At 33.8% G+C, this 18,280-nt stretch overlaps 1 protein-coding gene across 3 annotated transcripts; it reads right to left on the bottom strand.

Moving 5' to 3' along the window:
- Positions 1-946: 946 nt before the first annotated feature.
- On the bottom strand, positions 947-13,036 carry LOC135843618 (golgin subfamily A member 6-like protein 6). Of its 3 annotated transcripts, none has more exons than XM_065361561.1 (8): positions 12,734-13,033; positions 10,681-10,710; positions 6,687-6,902; positions 6,480-6,592; positions 6,247-6,383; positions 5,958-6,125; positions 5,173-5,255; positions 947-2,260 (listed from the first exon to the last, which is right to left on the bottom strand). In XM_065361561.1, the coding sequence occupies exons 1-8, from the start codon at positions 12,812-12,814 to the stop codon at positions 1,166-1,168; spliced, it is 1,923 nt and encodes a 640-aa protein (XP_065217633.1). In that variant the 5' UTR covers positions 12,815-13,033; the 3' UTR covers positions 947-1,165. The 3 variants fall into 3 exon arrangements, with proteins under 3 accessions (XP_065217633.1, XP_065217634.1, XP_065217635.1); XM_065361562.1 differs by having other exon boundaries at positions 6,687-6,875; positions 12,734-13,032; XM_065361563.1 differs by lacking the exon at positions 6,687-6,902 and having other exon boundaries at positions 6,480-6,637; positions 12,734-13,036.
- Positions 13,037-18,280: the final 5,244 nt, after the last annotated feature.

Consider the following 18,280-nt stretch of genomic DNA (forward strand, 5'->3'; position numbering starts at 1 on the left):
AAAAGTGAATTTCAGGAACTGAAATGTGTGTCTATATAGGTACCTATCGAACGGTTATGAATGGTTTTTCAATTTTAGAATCTAAAAATGTATTTTCAATTTATTGTTTATTTTGATCCTTTGATTTTGAAGATAGGCAACACCTTAGACATGGGATACACTACATATTTGTATACTAACAACCTAATCAGCTGTTTATCATTTTCTGTAACCATAGCAACGCATCTACTTCGAGTTTTCAAAAGATTTGTTCACCTAATTAAAGTACACAGTTTCGTGTAGGTATCTATTGATATTTAAAGTGATTTAAAAAAAAATCAAGACACTTTTTATTTATTGAGTTATTTTTTTAGAAGTCATATTGTAACTTTCTACCTTGATAATCAATACACTTATTTTATGATTTTTGTATGATAGGTACGCTTAGTTAGTATCTATTTAATGTGGACGTTGCCTATAAGATCATGCAACTATAAAAAGTAAGATGAGGTCTATTAATAGAATGATATGTTTCGTCGACCGTAGCAGTGCATTTTACCAGCGTTTTTTGACCTGTCATTAAAATGAAAAATGTGGAGTTGAAAGCATAAGAAATATGCAAGCCAATTGGCAATTGTATAGTTAACAGGAATTTTTATCCAAGTAATCGTTCGGTATGGAAGATTTATTTTTAAAATAAGAATTTATCGTAGCAAAATTTAACTTATGGTGCAAAGCATTGTAATTTTTTTTTTCTTCATTCGCGTTATTTATTAGGTAGGTACCTACCTATTATTATTATTGATGATTCAGAAAGCATGCTCAATTTTTTGTTTAGAAATTCAAAAACTGTTTCCTGTTTTATTTTTTCAAACTTTCCTCAATTTCGTTAATTGTCCACGTGCATCGTGTAGGTACCTACTTACCACATTTATTTACCTAAATTTGAATAAAAACTAAAAAATAATTATATAAAAACAATTTATATCATTTATTGAATACGTTACATTCCATATAAAAGAATAAATAAATAAGTAGGGGGCGAATAATGTAGCACCTATAAAAATTAGGTACCTAAATGGGTTTCAACTTGGAAACATTTTTCGAACCAATGATATAATTTTCATATGAAAAGAAAAAAGATTGTGGCATTCTGGGTAGGAAAAAGGTCACAAACATGATTGAATTACTCTTCTTCTTCCTCCTCCTCGTCTTCTTCACTCTCCTCCTCCGTTTCCTCTTCTTCTTTATTTTCCTTGGCTTCGTTTTGGTCTTTACTATCAGCATCAGGAACAGTGGAATTATTAGGTTCTTCTTCGGCTTCGGAGATATCAGAATTAGCATCGGTGTTCTCTGATTTCTCATCATCATTTTTATCGAAGGATTTCGTACCGTATTGCTCTTCGTATTCGAACGTTGATCTGATTGTTTTCTTGATAACGACAACTTGGTCGGCTTCGATGCTACCATTTTGTTGGACATTTTCTGCAATGGCCGGTTCTTCGTCACTGGCTTCTTCAGATTCTTCAGCGGATTCGTTTTTCTTCTCGGTTTCATCGGTATCTTTTGGGATATTGTTGCATTTCACGTATTCGGTGTCATTTTCATCAGTTACTTCTTCGATTTGAACCGGTTCGGATTTGTCATCGGCTTCCTCTTCTTCTTCTTCGTCTTTCTCTACGTTTTCTTCTTCGGCTTCTTGTTGTTGTTTAACTTCTAGTAGTTTTTCGTGTAGAAGTTTTTGTTCTTCGGCTAATTTCTGCTGAGCTAGTTTTTGCTGCTCTTCGGCGTATTCTAGTTCTCGTTGACGTTGTTCTTCGGCTATTCGTTCTTGTTCTCTGTGATACTCTTCGACGAGTTTTTCCTCCAGAAGACGTTGTTTTTCTTCTTCTTCTTTGGCTAATCTTTCTTCTTCGGCGAGACGTTCTTGTTCTAAGCGTTCTTCTTCCGCTTTACGTTCTTGTTCTAGACGTTCTTCTTCGGCTTTGCGTTCTTCTTCTTCGAGACGTTCTTGTTCCGCTTTACGTTCTTGTTCGGCGATACGTTCTTGTTCCAGGCGTTCTTCTTCGGCTTTACGTTCTTGTTCTAGTAAACGTTCTCGTTCTCGTTCTTCCTCGGCTTGTTTTTCTTTCAGAGCTTTCTCTTGGTCTCTTTGTTTTTGATCTTCGTCGACTGAAATGTCTCTCGATGGTTTTTTCTTTAAGGGTTTTTGAGCGTTGCTGACTACGTTTTCTTTATCGTCTTCGTTCAACGATGCGGAAAGTGGGCCGTTTGTGGTGACCTAAACAGATATCCTTTGTTTACTGACTAACTCTTAACGTAGCAGTTTTCCGTCCTAATGAAGTAGGCTTTGACATTTTAAAAGGCCTCATATTTTTTCCAGTTCCAAAATTGAAAGAATTAATTTTCATGGAGTGTTTATCGTCATTTTAAAAATTATACAACACAAAAAGTGTTTCATTTATGAGCTTTCAACTCCTTCTTAAGCGACTAAATAACAGCAGAAGCTCAGAATGCTGAATATTTCTGGGGTCGATTTTTTTAATAGGTAGGTACTCGAGAAAAAAGAGATAATTCTGGATATAATCAAAAGACTTGAAGGACAACTCAGAATACGTGTTATTATAATTTTGAAGAACTCACAGAAATGAGAAAAATGATCCATCTTTTTTCTTTAGATCAGAACAAAAATTTCAAAATAGCTCATAAAAGTTTTGAAAAAATGAAAAGTGATTTTTTTAATTTTTGGAAAATTTTGACTGGTGGGTCATTCCATGTCAACTCAACCAAAAAAAGGCGATTTTGAAAGTCATGTGTTTCGATTTCGCTCATTTTTTTTGCAATATATACCCATCCAGTAAGAAAGTACCCCGCAATTAGTTTGGTACCAGCCCCCTCAGGTGGCGGGTGGGGCCTGTGGGGTTCCATTATTTTCACATTGTCTCGAGGTACTCAACTTCAGCAGCCCATTCCTCCAAAACTATGATACACTGATCAAAACTGATTTCACAGTTCAAAAGAGCATTGCATTTACAACCTTTTAAGCATTTTGAAATTTTCAAAAGTTGAAAGTTGAACTTTCAAATTGACAGTTTGAATTTCAAAATGGCGTTGTAAGTGGGAGCTACCATTTAAAATTTTGAAATAATTTCCATAGATAATACCTTTTGATGTTCTTTTGAAATATTCAAGTTTCGAGATGGAATCTTCTAATGGAGGGGGAGCACCCCCACCTCCAATTTTGGGCGAAACTTTTGAAAGAAAATCTGGGGCATGTGATATATCAAATTCTATGTTTTTAGTGACGCTGAACACGAATATGACGTCAGATTTTTGATAAGACCCCATCCACGGCCCCCAGCACCTCCCCAAAGGGGGTGAAAGTTCAAAAAAGTGTTTTATTCGTGCGACACATGGAATACCATGTTTTTGGTGATGCTGAACACAAGTATGACGTCAGATTTTTGATTGGACTCCATCCACAGCCCGCCCCATTAATTTTTTTGGACTTTTACCTATTGGGGAGGTTCTGGGGGCCATGGATGAAGTCGATTAAAAAATTATGGCTATATTCGTGTTCAGCGATATCGAAAACATACTATTTCATGTGTCACACAAATGTAACCATTTTTTTGGGGGTCACTTCCATTGGGGAGGTGCTGGGGGCCGTGGATGGGGTCTTATCAAAAATCTGACGTCATATTCGTGTTCAGCGTCACCAAAAACATAGAATTTGATATATCACATGCCCCAGATTTTCTTTCAAAAGTTTCGTCCAAAATTGGGGGGGGGAGGGTGCTTCCCCACCATCAAGAGATCCCATCTCGAAACTTGAATATTTCAAAAAAGCATCAAAAGGTTCATGCATGAAAATTTTTTCAAAATTTTAAATGGTAGCTCCGACTTACAGCGCTATTTTGAAATTCAAACTTTCAATTTGAAAGTTCAACTTTCAATTTTTGAAAATTTCAAAATGCTTAAAAAGTTGTAAATGCAATGCCTTTTCGAACTGTGAAATCAGTTTTGATCAAAGTATCATAGTTTTGGAGGAATGAGCTGCTGAAGTTGAGTACCTCGAGACAATGTGAAAATAATGGAAGCCCTCCCCAGGCCCCACCCGCCGCCTGAGGGGGCTGGGACCAAACTAATTGTGGGGTTCTTACTTACTGGATGGGTATATATTGTAAAAAAAAATTGAGCGAAATCGAATGACATGACTCAAAAACGTTGGTTGAGTTGACATGGAATGACCCTGAAAATGTGATTTTTGATACCAAATTTTTAAAAATCAAAGTTGGGCTGAAAGTGAGAAAAAAATTAAAATTTTACCAAATTGACATAGAAACCTGAAATTTGAGATGTGCCCTATTATCAACCAGCCAAATCGATTGGAAACGGTTTCAAGCCGTTTTGAGCAGTTCTGGAGCCTCCAGCAAATTTTTGAAATTTGAAATATCCACAAAATTTTACCAAATAAGTTGCTGGACGCACCAGGATGACTTGAAATCACCTCAAGTCGACTCATCATGTTGAAATTAAAGCGTTGAGTGAATTTTCGCTTTCCAATTTCTTTTGGTAAAATTTTGTGGAAATTTCAAGTTTCAAAAATCCTTTTGAAGGCTCTAGAACTGCTCAAAAGGGTTCGAACCTGTTTCCAATCGATTAGGTGGATCGAAAATAGGGTATATCCTGAATTTAGGCCTTCTAGGTCAATTTGGTAAAATTTTATATTTTTTTCATTTTTGGCCCAAAATTTGATTTTTTAAAATTCGTCAAAAATCTAAAAATGCGCTTCAACTCCTGAATTTAGTGAAATTGAGGTTCCTTTCTAGTCAGTTGAATTTTCAAATACTTAAACCATCATTGAATTCAAACATTTTTCGCTCATTTTATTTTTAAAAATCAGTCTCTCATTTCTCCTACCTTACTTTTCGAAGCCTCAAATGTAAAAGTGTTTTCAAGCAGAAATTTGGATTCAAGTAACCTTGAAAAACAACAAAAATCAGCAAAACATAATAACGAAAGTAAACGAGCTGATAATCAGCTTGAATAAGACACGTTTTCGAAAACCAAAACGAAATTGAATCATTAGAACAGTTGCCAAATTATTTCACGATCCATTTAGAGATTTTAAAATCCAAATTTCTGCTATTGCATATTATTTTTAGTGTAAGTGGGTGTAATGTGTGTTACCTTTTCAGTTGTGTGTGGTGTAGTAGGTGCATAATGTTTGAAACGACTGGCTCCACTGTTACTCGCATCATTACTAACGATTCCTGAAATTTCAAAATTTATAAATATTTCGCTCAATGATTTTCAAAATTAAAACAAATTCTAAATGAAAAAATCTTAATATTTTTATCGTCAAAAATCAAGGATCGATTTAGATTCAAAAGTAGCAACGTAACAGTCGAGTTCATTTTAAAATCGTCGTTCAAGTTCATTGTACGACTTCGTTGCTAATTTTAAAATGTATAAGTCAGCTTTCCGCAAAATTTATTTTAATATTTTTTCCTGACTGTATCATATTTGTGTGAGTAACCGAGTAGGTAGGTATATAAATTTGGCGATAGTATATGGCAAGAAGAAGGTGTAGAATAAATGTAAAGAAACAATCGCCAATTTTTATTTGAAAATTTCACATAGGTAAAGAAGTAACTGTAGATAGGTAGATATATTACAAAGATAGCTCGGTAGATAGGTATAGAAAATAAATAATATTCGCCGCATTAAAAATACACTATACGCATCTAACGTAGGTAAAAACGATTCGGAAATGAAAAAGAAATTGTTTTAGAACGGTGCAGCCTTACTTAGCACAATAATTGTTTTCGAAAAAGCAATTATGTAAATGTGCTCAATAAGCTGTTATGATATATTTAACCTCGTAACCTGAAATAAACGGTTTAGCAATAATTATACAACTTTGATGATTTTTTTTTAAAGGTAGTGATTTCGAATAGGTGTATTCAACTCACCATTTTCATGAGGTTGGTTTGCTGCTTGCCTCATTCTAGTGTAATGAGATAAAAGTTCGACATCGTTTCGTACATTACGGTAGTCGTCTCCTGGTCCTGCTACGAGCTGTCTTCGTTTTGCGATTGGATGACCTCCGGCATACGATACGCAGGCTAAATGTGTTTTGCCTTTGGAAAAAAAATCGAGAGAATGTGTTAATGATCGAATTTTTTCGAAATATTATTTGAAAAAATTATGAAAACGAATGAGATTTTTTCACATGGTTATTTTAAGTATAGGTATACTAACCAAGAGGAATTTTCGTAGATGATTCGGGATAGTAACCAACATCTATACCATTACTGGGCTTTCCTGGCAGTGGCCTTAATAAATGCCAAATATATTCATCCGATGATATTCTATCAGCGATTGGGATTTCAGTATGACTGCGAAAAAAAATAGGTAATAAAAACATCGATTTCAATCAATTGACCAACAAGTAAGTAGGTATCTGCACTCTATTAAATCATTCTTCAACTCACTTGTAAAGATTACTGACTGACAACGGTTTGACAGACCTAGGAATAGGCGTATGGACTTTTTTCAACAACGCAGCCGTGTTAGCTCGAATGGACCTCGTCACATCTTCGAATGACTGGAAAAATGCTCGTTTTGAAAGATTATACGATTCTGGAAACACCTATAGAGTATTTCATCGATACGTATAAGTATAGATAATTTGCACCTACTGTAACTGATCTTTCATTCAAAAAGTCTTCCATAGGGTCGTAACTCTGATGTGATCTGGGTTTATGATGAATACGATCCAACGTATTACTAATGACGGTTTTACGCACAGAGTTATGCGGTACAGGGGTGGTTACAGTGGTCAGTTTTTTATGAGCGATAAATGGTATAGATGGATGGTACGTTTGCGCCTGTGTAATAAAATCCACACACGTTCGCTATTATTAGAAATAAAATTGTAGGTACCGAAACCAAACTACGAGTATAACGTTGTGAAATTTAATTTTTGCATGGGTGTATGATGTCTGGTGTGTGTAGCGTGTACGTGTAAGTAGACAGCTGCTCACACGTGGTATTTGTGTTTTGATCGAAGTCAAGAACGAAACTACTGCGTGTTTACTGTTTATTGCCCGGATTGCAAATCGTGACTTTTATGGGCATAAGGTGGGTGGTGTATTGTTTGTGGATTTGTATTTGTAACAGGGGTGCGGTGAATGGTGATTCTTTCAAGTGTACAAAATCTCTCTCTTCTTTCTACAAATTTTCTCTCACACAAAAAAAAACACTTCCCCAAAGATTTTTTTCATCCATAAATAGGTTTTCAAAAAAGTAAACATTTTACCAATGGAAAGGGGGAAAGATATAGTATAAGTAAATCGAATAGAAAATTAATTTTTTTCAAATTTTTCAGCCTGATCCGGATGAAAAATTCTTTCTGGCAGATCTGAAATTGTTTTCCACTTTTTAAAAATTCTTTTCCTCTCAGGAGACTTACTTTGAAAGGAATACCAATTTCTAAACAAATTTTGATACAAATTGTACAAAAATAAATTTTTCAGCCACGTGTACTAGACCATTTAAGGAGGGTTTTCATGTCCAATGCCCTATCTACCTACTTTCAAAAATGACATCTTTTAACATTTTCTCACTCTAGAAACTTGTTTTTAAAAAAATCATTTACCTAAATTTTTGGAAATCCTGAAAAAATGTGTAGAAAAAAATTCTTCTGATAATCCAATTGTTAGAATAAAATTGGGCAATGCAAAAAATGGAACTATATACAGGCAAGTAGGTACCTACTTGACCGCAAAAACTTTGTTTAAAAATGTACATTTTTTAAAACATTTAAAAATTTTGTGTCATTATTGGTCGTAGCCAAGGAGGAGGGTCAAAGAGGGCCATCGCCCCCTTTCCTTAAACATGCAAAAATGGTAATTTTTCGTTTTTTGGATCCATTTTTTTGAAAAATTTCCGCTCTCACTTTGTCAGAGCAGTAATTTTACCATCATTTTCATAAAATCATCACACATAACTAAAGAGTTTTCAAAAAATTACCTCTAATTTCGATTCTTTTTACACCTAAAAATCTGGTTTTACCCCCTACTTGAGAAAATCCTGTCTACGCCACTGGGACCACCGGAAACAATTTTTTATCCAGACAAAATTTCAAAAATTCACAAAAATTGTGTACGTAGCATTTTATATTTTTGTTAGGAGGGTGGGTGGAGATGGAGGATTATTTTTTTCAATCCAACGAAGTAAAAATAGGTCAAGAAAATTAAAAAAATAGAAATAAATTGCAGGGGAATCACTTACCTATCTAGTAAGTTTGCACATGAGTTTGAGTGTATTTGTTTTTTTTCAGGTTAAGATCCCTAAAGTTGTCCCTAATTCAAATTTCAGCTCCTCAGTCGCAAAACTAACAGTTCAGTGGACTTGTTAACGTTCTCAGAGTAAAATAAAGAGACCTCCAAGCTAATTCTGCGAACAAAATTTGAAAAATCCGAGTGGATGGGCTGCCAACATTTTGTGGGTAAATAACCCCTTTTTGTTGTTATTCAAAAAATTCATATTTTTGAAAAAATAATTATGTAATTGGCCACTTGCAACATTGAAAATTGAATTTTCTTTTTAATTTCACTCTCGATGGATATGACTATGAGTTAGATGTACCTACTAAAATAGTAGTCCTTTGAAAAATTTCGCAGCGATATCAATGGAAATTTTGACATTTTGGACGCGATTTTCCATGATAGCTTGGGCTTGACTTGAAGCATTATTTCAAGTTTTGAACTTTCAAATAATTGGTTCAAATTTCAACTTTTGAAATTTTAAAAGAAAACTTCTCAATCAAATTTCAAATGGAGAAATCAGAGCTAACAATGGATTCTCTTGAGAGTCACTCGATCGCTGGAAATATTATTTTGTTTCACCAAAACATAAGGTAAGGAAGTAAACCATCATTGAACAGTTCTCAAAAAATTTCGATCACCAAAACGGTAAATTGAGGATCTTATTGGAGGTTTTGATTTTTAAATTTTCCAAAATTGTGCAAAAATTGCATAAATTGATAAGAAGGCCAATATACCTGATCAGTTATTTATTATTTCAAAAAAACTTCTACTTTGGTCACATTTAAATTACAACCACAATATGTGGAAGCTTCGTTATAATAGAAGTGAGAATAATGGGTGCTTTTCCAAGTTTTTCAGGGACCAATTTTTTCAAAATCTAAGGAAATTCCTGAAAATGTGCGATCGGGCCGCTCTAATTCTGGAAATCTTTTTAGAACATACTCCAATGAACTAACACGTTTCAAGAGTCACTTTCGACATGAATGAAAAAAGTGTAAATATTTTTTTAGCCTAAATTTTCTCAGAAAAATATCTCAAAACCTCAAAATGTGTGATTGTGCAACTACAACTCTAAAAATTTTATTCCTGTGTCTTATTTTAACAGGTATACCAACACATTTTTTGAGAGTCACTATTGACATGAGCAAGAAAAAGTTCATTTTTGGCCCTCAATTTTTTCAAAAAAATGACTCAAAATCCCAAAATGTTTGATCAAACAGGTTAACAGGTACTACTCAGGCGAATTATCTTTCTAGGTCATATTCTAATCCAACAATGCAATATAAGAGCACGTTTTAAGGGCTATTTTCGGCACAAGATGAGAAAATATGTATTTTTTGAGCCCAACTAGTTCGAAAATAAAAATCCTTAAATCTCAAAATGTGTGACTGGGCAGCTAAAATTCTAGGAAATGGAAATTTTTTTCCCAAAACATATTCTGACATACAAATACGTTTTAGGGTTACTTCGACTCGAGTGAGAAAACATCTAAGTATTTTTTGAGCCAAATTTTTCCTGAAAAATGCCTTAAAATCTCAAAATGTGCGATTGAGAAGCTAAAATCCCCAGAAATTCTTTTTCTAGATCATATTTAAACAATTCAGCACGTTTTGAAGGTCACTTTCGACGTGAGTGAAAGAACGTGTATTTTTTGAGACCGAATTTTTTCAGAAAAATACCTTAAAATCTCAAAATGTGCGATTAGGAAGCTACAACTCTAGGAATTTTCTTTCCAGATCATATTCCGGCAATCCAGTACGTTTTGAAGGCCGCTTTCAACGTGAGTGAAAAAAGGGTATTTTTTGAGCCCAAATTTTTTTCAGAAAAATGCCTTAACATTTCAAAGAATGCTATTGGGCAGCTACAATTCTAGAAATATTCTTTCTAAATCAAATTCCAACATACCATAACGTTTTGAAGGCTACTTTCGTTATCATGTGAAAAAAGTGTATCTTTTGAGCTCAAATTTCTCAAAAATAAATGATTCTCAAAATGTAAAATTAGCTGTACCTACGTATTTTTTGATTTTTCAAAAAAAAATCCCAAAAATCATAAAATAATGTGATTGGGCATGACACGGCTCAAATTCAGGTTTTCCTTTGTCAGCTTTAGATATTGCGATCGTTTTTTCCTTGGCTCTTTATTTGGTATTGTCAATTCGTATAAATTGAGTTGAGTAGGTATGGAAAAAAAATTATCGAAAAAAAGTTGATTTTTTCCTACATCTTCAACGAAGAATTTCTCCTGATCCTGGATGATTACACCTTCACCGCACCCCTTGGAATCGTGTAATACATATACTTACATACGTAAGGTATTTGTTTTCCTACATTTAAGAACTATAAAATAGACTAATAATTACCTTTCCAATAGCAGGAGTGAGACGAGGATTCTGCACATTGGCACACGCCATCGAACAAAGCCAAGGAAAACAAACAATTCGAGTTAATAACGACGAAGGGAGTTAAGAATACAAAAATACTTTCTAGCAGTAGCTGTGACGTCAATGAGAAGGCTCGAATTGGGATTAAATTTCTTTATTATATTTAATATCTACCAAAACGTGGTAGGTATAGGCAGAGTGTACGTATTTTTATTGATCTAACGTTATATAGATAGGGTAGGTAGGTATGTACAATAAAGATAAATAAATAAATAATTAAATAGGTAATACTAATAAATAATACGTGTGTAAAACGGTCTTCGCGTTGGTAAATATGTATCAATCGTGTGTGTTCTATGTAAAATTACAATATTGCCAAAAAAAATTCCCTCGAAAATTTTTTTATCCAAATTACAAAATGGGCCAACATTGAACATACGTATACGGTCTTGGTATTAGAAAACACATTCTGCTGTATCGAAAGAGCTAATCGTAGTTCTCGTACGTTCCTAGAAGTTGAAATTTTCTTGGCATTTAATCAAACAACATAAAAAACTATATAGCATGTATGTAGCGATGACTAATAAACTATTTTGTACATTTGTACGTATTTTTAAAAAATAATTTATTTATACAAAATATTTGTGTGAATTTTCTTTTGCTTTAGAATTACGCGAAGACCTGAAAAAAAAAAATTGGTGAATTTGTTTGGTAGGTATTTAAACGCGGTAAGAATAGTGTCGGTAGGAAGTGCCACCGGGTAATCTACCGGATGCGGTAGAAGAGTACGAGGAGTGATAAGAGCCAGGACCATCGCCGTACGAACGGGATGAACGTTCGGTCGAGTAATTATAACCGCTGGGGCCGGAGCCTGTTGATTTATTGACGCGTTCGCTACTGCTAGAATAGGATCTGACAGGTAGAGAGGAACCAGGAGCAAGTTTTGAGGATTCGGAGGTAGAACTGTAAGAGTACGAGTATTGTTGTTCGGCGCGACGTGGGCGATCCACAGTGTCTGTCACCAAGTAATGTCTTGGCGTCTATAAACATGACAATTGAGGTAATCATCAGTCATCAGGTCTGCGTTAACTCTCCTGACGTCACAACTACTACATTTATACTCATAATATAAGGATGGCTGAAACAAACACCCGCCGTTGATCTCCTTCGAACAACAACTCGACGAGTTGATAAAATTACGAAAGTAATTCGAAATACCCTAAATAATCAATTTAAATGGGTACGTTTAGGATATTACCGAACCTTAAGGTAATCCTGGAAGTATAAGGTGATCATGGATTCCTGGTGTTAATAAAATTGCATACTCAAAACGCCGTAAATACGTAACTACGGTTACGAGTAAGGAGTAGATTAGGCAAATCATCGAACTCTTCGGTAATTCGACAGTATTACGAGATCGAGTTTAGGCAAATTGATCAAAAATATTATTAATCGATAATTTTTTCAAATATTCGGTTATTTTCAGCCATCCACGGATAGTTTATAGGACAAAAGCACATGTAAAAAATGACAAAATAAAATTTCAAAATTATTTATTTACGAAATCTCGTTACATTCGGTAAGCAATTTTTTCGATCATCGAAGGAAAGAGAAATGAGGGATATTTTCAACTTGATATTTTTTTCATCGTTATTAAAATAAAAAATGGTAGGTAATAAATTATAATCTGAAAATCCGTTCGAAAAAAGAAAAGATTTAATAATAATGATAAACTGGCATCGAATTGAATAGTATTCGACGATGGGTTCTGGGAGCTGAGTATCTGCCAGTGCTTTTTTCGTATCTGCTTCCAAACACGGTGAATGGAAGTGGAACTTGACTAGGCCTGGGAACAGTGGGAACCTTATGCCATGGTGCTTCGCGCCTCTGCAATTCATAATAAAATAATCACGAATTAGCAGAGGCGCAAAATTCAACCCGATTTGCGATTAAAAACATGTGCTTTTGGACTTAGGCATTTATATAAACTTCGAAAAAGGTATCAAAAACGCCATCAAAATGGAGTACTTACCGTTACTGAATACGAAGTAACCGTTGGTCGGCTGTGGCTGTAAGGCCTGCGAGTAGTGTAGAAATCAGATTCGTAAACCATTTTATCAAAAGTGTTCCTTTACGTTACTCGAAAAAAAATTAATTTCAAATTTGAATTTTATCTAAACACAACGAACACAACACTACCGACTGTTTCGAATGGAATGAGAATATCTATCGTAGAGTTTTAGTGTAATATTTGAGAAATCCGCACGTCACACAGCGTTATAAAAGATTCTATTCTTGGATCCGGATCCGCCTCCACTGAAATTTACACTGTTTTGCGAGTAAAGTCGTCATACTATGCATTTACTTATACACCGTAGTATTTACATTTATCTCATATACGTGGCATTCGTAAATAACCTATTTTTTTTTCATGCCCCTGGCTCATTCGTCACTTTTGTTTTTTGGCGAAATTTAGTTCAAGCTCGCCATTTGGATGTAATTCGTCGGTGGTGATTACGTCTATATAATATTTACATTTGTTTTGGTTATTGCCAGTATAAGTATGTGACCGTTGATGCTGATGAGGTTACCCCTTCATCGTATAGTGTCGACGAGTATATTAACCTAAGACTTTTTCACATGGGGGTCATGGTTGAATTTTTTTTCTCTTTCGTGATGTAGGTAGGTATCGTCGCACTGAACTAGTCTTTAATGGCGATGCGTGGCGTTTGTTCGATGATCTTGAAAGAAGACATTATTATAATGTAAACAAAATTCTACGAAATAAATGCTCCGTATGATAAATTCTCTTGCCAGATGTTTATAATTAAATTAAAATGTAAGAATATGTCATTGTTGTGTAAGAATGGTCGCAATTTTAAGAATTTAATTATTATACATACGAGTTGGCTAAAAATCTCGAGTTGAATGGGAATTTGTGATTTCATTTTATTTCATTTCATTTATTACCTAAAACTGAACACGTGAATTCGAGGAAACTCCATCGTACTGGACGTATGATTTTGAGCTGCAGGGTGATCAGATCTCTTTTAGAGGAAGTACCTCAAATTTTTTGGACATTTTTTTCTAAAATGCAACATAGATAAAAATTTGATTTTTGGTAAATTTTTAAAAACCAAATTTGGGTTGAAAAAGAGAAAAAAAATCACAATTTTATCAAATGAAATTGAAACACCAAAATTCACTCTGCACCCGAATTTCAACAGATTTAGTCGACTGGAGGTGGTTTCTAGTCATTTTTAGAGCCTCCAGTGACTTTTTGGAAATCCTTGTTTTCCAACAAAGCTATAAAATCTGTCCAAATTAACTTTAGCACATTGATGCTCGAGATTGGTGCTCATTGGTGACTCCCTCAAGCGATTACACGCCATTTTTCCAAAATCGATGCGTTCCAGTTTGGAACCATGTCTTTGTCCAGCAAGTCAAAAATAAGGAGTAAGCTCGAAAAATAAAATTCCGATCTAGAAGACATCTCTGATAATTCCAAATTTCCAAAGAGTCTTCTAAGGCTTCAAAACGACTCGCAACTACCTCCAGTCAAGTTAGCCCAGTCAAATAGCAGAAAAAAATAGGTGAACCCAACTCCGCTGAGGATCAAAGCCCCCCAAAATCAGTTTTTTGTCAAAAACTCCTGAAATATTGAATTTTGAGTAAAATGATCTCTGTGATCATTTTATCTCCTCTCCAATATCTATCAAATGAGCTATCGACCAACTCCCTAGCCTCAAGGGGGGTGGTGTTACGACCCCTCAAAGTGACGTGATTTTGATAATTTTACATTTTATGACTTGGGACTTGAAACCTGTTCTAATTGGATAAAACAAAGTTTAACTTGGGAAATGGGATTCTTTTAGGAGCTGGAGTTGACCTCTGGAGTGGGGAGGGTCAAAGTTGAAAATTACTGAAAGGTAATTTTTTTAAAGGAGCATAATATGACCCCAAATAGATGAAAAGGGTCCAAAATCATATCATTAGAAAGGACCCCCATTGTGATCAACATATCCAAATTTCAGGTTCCTAGGTCATCCCCACCCCATTTAAGGCCGAATTAAGGTAGAAATCCCTAATTTTGCCCCTATTTTCGGTTTTGTTCCATCTTGAAAGGAGTGGGGATGATCTAGGAAGCTGAAATTTGGATATGTTGATCAGAATGGGGGTACTGTCCAATGGTATGATTTTGGACTCTTTTCATTCATTTGGGGTCATGTTATGCCCCTCCAAAAAATTACCTTTCTGTAGTTTTCAACTTTGACCCTCCCCACTCCAGAGGTCAACTCCAGCTCCTGAAAGAATCCTATTTCCCAAGTTGGATTTAATTTTATCAATTAGAACAGGTTCCAAGTCTCAAGTCATAAAATCTAAAATTATCAAAATCACGTCACTTTTTGAAGAGTCGTAGCGCCACCCCCCCTTGAGACTAGGGAGTTGGTCGATAGCTCATTTGATAGGTATTGAAGAGGAGATAAAATGATCACTGAGCTCATTTTACTCAACATTCAATATTTCAGGAGTTCTTAACAAAAAACAGGGGCGGGAACTTTTAGTATGTTGATTCAGCATATACCACCCTAGACAATATTCACCAAAAAAACCTTTGATCACAATAATGTTTGGGTCAAATTGCATTTTGACTGGGCTAAAGCCAACAGTTTGAAATTGAGGTATGCAGAGTAATGTTAGGCTTTTCCATTGCATGCTCCAGACTGCTCAAAACGGTTCAAAACCGTTTCCAATCAATTTGACGAGCCAAAAATATTCCAAATTTTAGCTTTTTACTTAAATTTTGTGAAATTGTGATTTTTTACACTATCGAAATAAGAAATTTTCATCTGAAATTGCAATTTAATCCCTTTCAAAGGGGTTACAGGTGATTTGACGATTTGAAAATTTTGTCACAGGGGTTTTCACATTTCGAGATTTTGAAGTTTTGGTTAAGAATTTTGTCTCAAAAATACGTATATCATTAAGAATCCCCCATTTCTATCAAAATTGAATCTTCAAATGTGATTTTAATAATTATTTAATTGATGTGATCAGAAATGAGATTTTTGAGATAATAATTGGTCATTTTTTTTTTCATTGATTTATATTATTTTTGGTTCATTTTTTGGTATTTAAAACTTGTTAGGGTACTAAATTTCAAGTACTGATCTGCTGGTATTATTTTTTTTTTTTGGAGCTGCCTAATGAATCGAATTTCTGGTAGGTAGATAAATTAGCAAAATCAACGACTTACGAGATTCTTTTAATTTTTTTAAGCATAAAATTTGTTAATCTGTAATATTTTTCTTGAAAGTTTTTTTTTTTTTTTTTTGAAGATGCTGCAAAGTCAAAGTCTCCTCTGAAAGGAAAGATTTAAGATATTTGCTTAAATGTCTGACAAAATATCAGTAAGTTAATTTTTTTTTTTCTAGTTCTAGAAAGTCAGATAAAATGTGAAATTCAAAATTGTTTCTTTTGATTTTAGGAATACCCAACTTTCTTCGAAATTTTCAAGTTCGACATAATTTTCGCAACTCAGAGTGATTTTTTGTGAATTTTTGTAAGTCTGACTTGTGTCAGACAAAATTTTGTTAAATTAGATAAATAAATGAATCTACTCAAAGTATTGTGAATTGATAAATTCTTCCTCAAGTTTGTAAAACTTGAAAAAATTACTGAATTTTTTTTTGAGATTTCAAAACTTCTGCAAATTTTGGAAATAGTTATCTTTAAATAAAAAAACTCAAATATCTGCGTTGAAAGATTGCTGCATAAATTTAAGCTCTTTTTGAAAACGTTCCTCTGAAAAAATTTTATATTCTTGTTTTCAAAATAGATCGGTAGGTATTTCATTTTCTGTTAGTTTTGAATTCCATTTTGAAAATTCATGAACTCATTTTTGAAAAATTTCTCAATTTTTGAATTCAGTAGGTACCTACATTGAAAACCCTCAAATTTTTAAACCAAAAATTCACTCGAATAATTTCTCACCTGCCTTTTTTGATAAAATTTCCGAACTTTCGAGCGTCATCAATAAGTTGAAATTTCAGAGCAAAAAACGTTACAAGATCATTGAAAGATAAAATGACCATGAATTCATGACCTTTAGTCATTTTGACGAAACATTAATGACGCGATGGAAAAGATTATCAACCACAATTTCATAATTTTCCATTGAAACTAGAGCAGTTGAATTATGCGATGCATCCTCCTACGGACTATCTCTATTAGCCAAATTGAATTATTATGCGCGAGTATTTAATTTTCGATCTGTCAAGAAGGTTTTCAACTCTTGCAACGATGATTGAACGTGCCTTCAAGAACTTATCACTTGATAAGTAAAATTCCAGGCACTGAATTTCATTTTTTTTTTAATTTTAAAAATTCAGACAGGTGCTTAGGTTTTAAAAGCCTTGACCTTTGAAACATTTTAAAAATTTTACGATTTAACAAAAAACGAAAATTAATTCAATTTAAAATATTATATTCACAAAGAGGAATTTGTTCATTTACTTGTTGATTGTTTTCCCCCCAACAAACTCAATCGTCAGCTCAAAATGTACAAAAACAACACACAAATTGCTCAAAGTTGCCAAGAAAAAAAATCATAATGCATATTTTGCATCGTTTTGTTTATAATAAGATCATAATTGGACCCAATTTATGTATTTTTTGTTTAATTCAACAACGTAATTCTCAATTTTTCACGCATGCTGTATGTTCATAGAGTCGTGATTTATGAGGCTCTAAACTTGATTGTCGCAATTTTTGAATTTCTTTACGAAGGAGCTTGATAATTTTTAGTTACAGCCAATGGGATTGCTATTAAATGAACATCTAATACCTACCACATGAAAAATTTCTTTATAATTGATTTTCTTCGCATCATTTAGATAATAAAAATACCACATAGGTAAATAAAATAAAAAAAAGACACATAACAATAAAGTCGAGTTTATCAATATGAACTTCTCGGTGTTAATTTGGCTATGAGCCGACTCAAATCCTTTTATATTTTTAGAACGGTCTCATGATTCATGAAGTTTATTTTCCACCATTACTGCCAATATTACGCCCTTCGTTTCAACTATTGTGGTAACCAGTCGAGTTGTTTTTACAGAATTCGTAAAATTAATGTAATTTTTAAAAATTCATTCATCACTCATGTTTCGGATTCGATCATTAAAATTTTCATTTCCAACATTCAGCACAATTTCGAATGACCGTTACTGAAAATTTTCATAATGAATTTGAATATTAAGTACTCGTTGAGTGATAACTAATGAACTGAAATTAAGTGAGTTAACCATTCTAATACCTAATCGTGTAATTTCTATGTAGGCACCGATCAAAAAACAAACAAGTCATTAAAAACTATTACCATTCGTAGAAGAAAAAGTACCTCGACCAATTCATCAATCTTCTAAAACAATTTTGCCAAATTGATTTTAAAAATGCATAATTCCTGCCAATTAATTTCTAGCAGTAGTTTCGGTGACGTAAAAATACTAAAACTGCTATAGGTATCACTTGGCTACAAAAGTATTAATGAATTAAGAGTAATGTAAGATTTGGC

This window comes from Planococcus citri, chromosome 4, assembly GCF_950023065.1.
Source record: "Planococcus citri chromosome 4, ihPlaCitr1.1, whole genome shotgun sequence".
NCBI classification, from domain to species: domain Eukaryota; kingdom Metazoa; phylum Arthropoda; class Insecta; order Hemiptera; family Pseudococcidae; genus Planococcus; species Planococcus citri.

Bases quoted from the DNA above. Each gene is read 5' to 3' on its own strand.
- LOC135843618 (XM_065361561.1), bottom strand. From the start codon at position 12,814: ATGGTTTACGAATCTGATTTCTACACTACTCGCAGGCCTTACAGCCAC. The intron at 6,903-10,680 runs GTAATTATTAGT...TTCTAATAATAG, and splicing joins TCACTCCTGCTATTGGAAAG to CGAACGTGTGTGGATTTTAT. The intron at 5,256-5,957 runs GTGAGTTGAATA...TTGAAATTTCAG, and splicing joins AAACCAACCTCATGAAAATG to GAATCGTTAGTAATGATGCG.